The sequence below is a fragment of the Scylla paramamosain genome, chromosome 12 (assembly GCF_035594125.1).
Source record: "Scylla paramamosain isolate STU-SP2022 chromosome 12, ASM3559412v1, whole genome shotgun sequence".
NCBI classification, from domain to species: domain Eukaryota; kingdom Metazoa; phylum Arthropoda; class Malacostraca; order Decapoda; family Portunidae; genus Scylla; species Scylla paramamosain.
The window spans coordinates 22777948-22782947 of record NC_087162.1 but is presented as its reverse complement, the minus strand read 5'-3'; the positions used below and the strand labels follow the sequence as shown (position 1 = coordinate 22782947).

The following is a 5000-nucleotide window of genomic DNA, read 5'->3' as shown; positions in this document are numbered from 1 at the left end:
TCTGAATGTAGTTTTTAGGGTACCTGATTTTAAATTAAATTATTTAATTTTATTGTTTTTATGATTATATTAATGCTTTAGTTTTACGAATGTTTTTAACTGATAATCATATTTTATTATAACCTCCCTGTGCCATTCTGTCTTGTGTATATCCAGTAATTGCATTACTTTGTATTCTATGTGACAGAAAAACCATTGTAATAATGAAAACAAATTCTAATTCTCTCTCTCTCTCTCTCTCTCTCTCTCTCTCTCTCTCTCTCTCTCTCTCTCTCTCTCTCTCTCTCTCTCTCTCTCTCTCTCTCTCTCACGCAATCACCTGGGTTTTCAAGGTCAACATTCACGGCAGGACCATTGTTATTTCATGTCTCCTGATGGCGGCAGCGGTCAGTTATTCATGACATTCTTCCTGCGTGTAAATACTGTGGAGAGAGAGAGAGAGAGAGAGAGAGAGAGAGAGAGAGAGAGAGAGAGAGAGAGAGAGAGAGAGAGAGAGAGAGAGAGAGAGAGAGAGAGAGAGAGAGAGAGAGAGAGAGAGAGAGAGAGAGAGAGAGAGAGACGAAAGGACAGACAGAAACACCCCCATCAGACAAACAGAGAAAGAATTGCGAACAGACATAAAGACAGACAGACAGAAAAACAAATCGGCAGACAGAGATAGCAAAAAAGTTACGGAATATAGACAGAAACTGACAGACGAAAATAGATAGACAGACAAAAAAAAAACTAGTAGACAAAGAGAGAGACACAGAATTACGTACAATAGACAGACACAGAGAAACACACGCGAACAGAAACATACACACAGACACACAGACAAGCAAAGACATCCTGGCAAAGAGTGACGCAAAGCAATCAAGTCGCAGCGTCGCATTGATGAACGAGCGAGACAGAAGCAAACACTCACTGAATAAAGAATGACAGCCGGACAGTCAGATAAATGGCCGTCAAAATATAAAAGCGTGTTTATGCGAACTTAAAGAGAAGAGATGGAGTGAACGGAAAATAGACGAAACAAAATGCGAGTATATAAAACCGATGCATCACGAAACTGTAATATAAATCGGATTAGATGAATTAATACGTAGAATTGCGTGTATTGAAGTAAATTAATCACGTCGTGACCATTACAAAGAAAAATAGACTTACACATTCAACATATCCACGAAAAATAATACAAAATTGATACGAAATTATGGATATCACCGTAACAATTATACTGATTTTTCTTTTTCTCTCTGTTTTCAATACAATGCAATGACTTTTTATTGCCTTTTGTAAGTGTGTGTGTTCTTTTTTAATCCCTCACCTGTGTGTGGGCGACGAGTTAATCATCCGTCAGGTGAGAGCATTGGCCAATATTAACAAGTGTGATTCATATAAAGAAATAATCATGTGTATTTGTCTTTATCCATCTTTGTTTATGAAATGTGTTGGTTGTTTTTTTATTCCCTCTCTGTCTGTCTGTCTGTCTGTCTGTCTGTCTGCATGTTTATTGTTTATTGTTTACTTCATTTTTCTCGTACATGTCGTGTTCTTATATGTGCGATATATCACTGTCTATTTAATTCTCCCTCACCCTCCCTACCTCACTGCTTCCCCCTCCCTCATCCTCTAAACATCCTCTCTTCCCCCACACTTCCTCCCTGCCTCACCCGTAAACACCCCTCTTCTTCCCACACATTCCTTTCCCTTTCTCACCCTTTAAACACCCCTCTTCTTCCCCTCTTCTCCCAAACTCCTCTCATTCGCCCCTAAACACCCTCATTTTCCCCATACACAGGTCAGCGGTGTGGTCAACAACACAGGTCACAGTGTAGTCTTTACCGTCGACGAGGACCACGAGGACCCAGCTCTTGACGCGGCGGTGGGCGGCCTGGGAGGGGTACCGGGGAGTCTGGTAGGCGGCGCGGGTGTAATGGGCGGCGCTGGCTCCCTCGGGCGGCCGCTAGGGGAGAACACAGGCGTGGAAGGGGGTTCTGATTACCTGAATAGGGTACACCGCCACAAGAACCCGCCCTTGAACATCACAGGGGGACCTCTCTCCTACAGGTACAGGGTGAGTAAGTATGTCTACCTGAGGAGTCTCTTGCCCGTGTTCACGTCCCCGCCTGTAGGATTTGTGAGTGGGTGAGTGGGTGAGTGAGTGAGTGAGTGAGTGAGTGAGTGAGTGAGTGAGTGAGTGAGTGAGGAGTGTGTCGATGGGTGGGTGAGTTCATTAGGGGTTTAGTTTGGATTTCTGGTTTTCTGTGGTCTCTCTCTCTCTCTCTCTCTCTCTCTCTCTCTCTCTCTCTCTCTCTCTCTCTCTCTCTCTCTCTCTCTCTCTCTCTGAAGCCCCCTCCAACAACAACCGTCCCTGACAATAAGTAAAACAAAAATAAAATAAAGCAAGACGATAAAACCCCCTTAAGAAACTGTGTGTGTGTGTGTGTGTGTGTGTGTGTGTGTGTGTGTGTGTGTAAGGCGGCTCCATCATACATACACGGCCGCTGTGTCACGCCGGACGGGCATTCTTAGATTTCCCAGTAGACCTCTTTCTTATTGCCAAACTTCAGCAGGGGAAGAGAGAGAGAGAGAGAGAGAGAGAGAGAGAGAGAGAGAGAGAGAGAGAGAGAGAGAGAGAGAGAGAGAGAGAGAGAGAGAGAGAGAGAGAGAGAGAGAGAGAGAGAGAGAGAGAGAGAGAGAGAGAGTAAAAAAGTCACGGTTGGTTACTTTAAAGAGAAGGTTTTAGAGAGAGAGAGAGAGAGAGAGAGAGAGAGAGAGAGAGAGAGAGAGAGAGAGAGAGAGAGAGAGAGAGAGAGAGAGAGAGAGAGAATAAAAAAATTACCCCATGAACTTTATGCTTGAATGTTTAATCTCTCTCTCTCTCTCTCTCTCTCTCTCTCTCTCTCTCTCTCTCTCTCTCTCTCTCTCTCTCTCTCTCTCTCGCAAACTTCCTTATCTCACCATCACTCTCCTTCACTAAAGTTTCACTGTTCCTATCTCTTCCTCGTTTTGTCTTTCCGTGTTCTTTGCTCTTTCTTTCCACCTCACGTCACCTCCCCACCCTCCTCCTCTCTCTCTCTCTCTCTCTCTCTCTCTCTCTCTCTCTCTCTCTCTCTCTCTCTCTCTCTCTCTCACACACACACACACACACACACATCTATTCATCACATTCCGCTGTCCCTTTACTCCTTCGCGTCATTCCCTCTCTCCCTCTGCACTTTCACTCACTCTCTCTCTCTCTCTCTCCCTCACAGGTCGGTCAGGTCCAGCTTCACTTCGGATCCAAGGACCACATGGGATCCGAACACACAGTAAACGGAACCTCTTTCCCTGCCGAGGTAAGCCCTGCCACCCTACCCAACACACACACACACACACACACACACGCACACACACGGAGCATGAGGACAAAACAAACATATTTTTTTCCCCTCACTCCGCTCACCTCCACCAATGCCATAAATAATACACGGTAACGATAAACTTCAGTATTACGTCAGGATATTATCAACTTGTTTTGGGCCAACAATGAGCAGCGGGCGGGGCTGGAAAATAGAGGAAATATACGTAATTGTGTGATTGGTAAAAAGGGACATTGACTAGCGGTTCCCTGGATGGATAGGTGGGTGGGTGGGTGGATGGATGGATGTGTGGTTAGATTAGACTTGTGGATGGAGTAATGTAGACGTGTATAGATTAATTGAGAGGTAATAAGGTGGGATGGATGGACAGACACTAGATAGATAGATAGACGGATAGACAGATAGATAGATACACGCATAAAGATAAAATAGAGTGCTGTCCAACTGTTGCATAGACAAAGACGTACATCGAACCATAAATAAGTAATGATATGGAAAATAAATAAATGGATGGATGGATGGAGACATGGATGGATGGATGGATGAAGAGATGGGTGGATAGATAGATGAATTGATAGAAAAGTAAACTGACTGACGCGTAAGTCAATAAAACCAATAAGACACGTAAGATTAGAGTTACAAATAAAATAAATAGAATACAAAATAACAATATATATATAGATACATAAAACAACACAAGAAGGTGACTGTGGACAGAGAAATGCGTATAGAAAAGTAGAAATAGACAAATAAATAGACTGAGTTAAACAGATAGACAGATATACCAATAAAACAAAATAATTAGCGAGATGTAAACGCATACACTGATAGATGGAGAGATAGATAAATATAGACTGACAGATAAAAACATGAAAAGAATCCAAATATATGCACATGAAAAAAAAAAAAATTATACAAACAACACACAGAGAGATAGCAAGAATAAATAATAGAAAATACACAACACGAAATATACATTCATACATCACAACAAAGAGGAAAAATGAATGAGATATTTGGCATAAACAGGCAGCCAGCTGATACGTAACTCCCCCCCCCCTCTCTCTCTCTCTCTCTCTCTCTCTCTCTCTCTCTCTCTCTCTCTCTCTCTCTCTCTCTCTCTCTCTCTCTCATCTACTCACGTTTATTTATCTATTTACTTATTATCTCCCTAAATCTACAATGCCTGATCTGTTTTTCCCTTTCCTAATTTTCCTGTTGCCTTTTTTTCCCATTAATGTGCTTCCTTACTGTTCTTTCTTTCTTTTTTTCTTTAATATTCTCCACCTCTCTTATTTAACAATATATTTTTTTTCCTTTCTTAAAACACAATCTCTCTCTCTCTCTCTCTCTCTCTCTCTCTCTCTCTCTCTCTCTCTCTCTCTCTCTCTCTCTCTCTCTCTCTCTCTCTCTCTCTCTCTCTCTCTCTCTCTCTCTCTCTACAGATTCAGATCTACGGCTACAACTCCCAACTGTTCAGCAACTTCTCCGAGGCAGTGTCCCGCGCCCACGGCATTGTGGCCATCTCCGTTATGATCCAGGTAAGCCTCAACACCTGTCCGGTATTCATCACATGTATCTACCTGGCTGTGTTCACCTGGATAACGTGTACAAGATTTAGGATGTATTTTTTGTGAATTTTCTGCGAGTATT

At 42.7% G+C, this 5000-nt stretch overlaps 1 protein-coding gene across 1 annotated transcript in view; it reads left to right on the top strand.

The window, feature by feature from the left end:
* Nucleotides 1-5000, top strand: part of LOC135105902 (putative carbonic anhydrase-like protein 2) — a 145330-nt gene that overhangs the window by 99841 nt on the left and 40489 nt on the right. The window contains exons 4-6 of the mRNA XM_064014564.1: nt 1784-2059; nt 3240-3323; nt 4793-4888. Coding sequence (XP_063870634.1) covers nt 1784-2059; nt 3240-3323; nt 4793-4888 — 456 coding nt within the window. The remainder of the gene's footprint in view (nt 1-1783; nt 2060-3239; nt 3324-4792; nt 4889-5000) is intronic.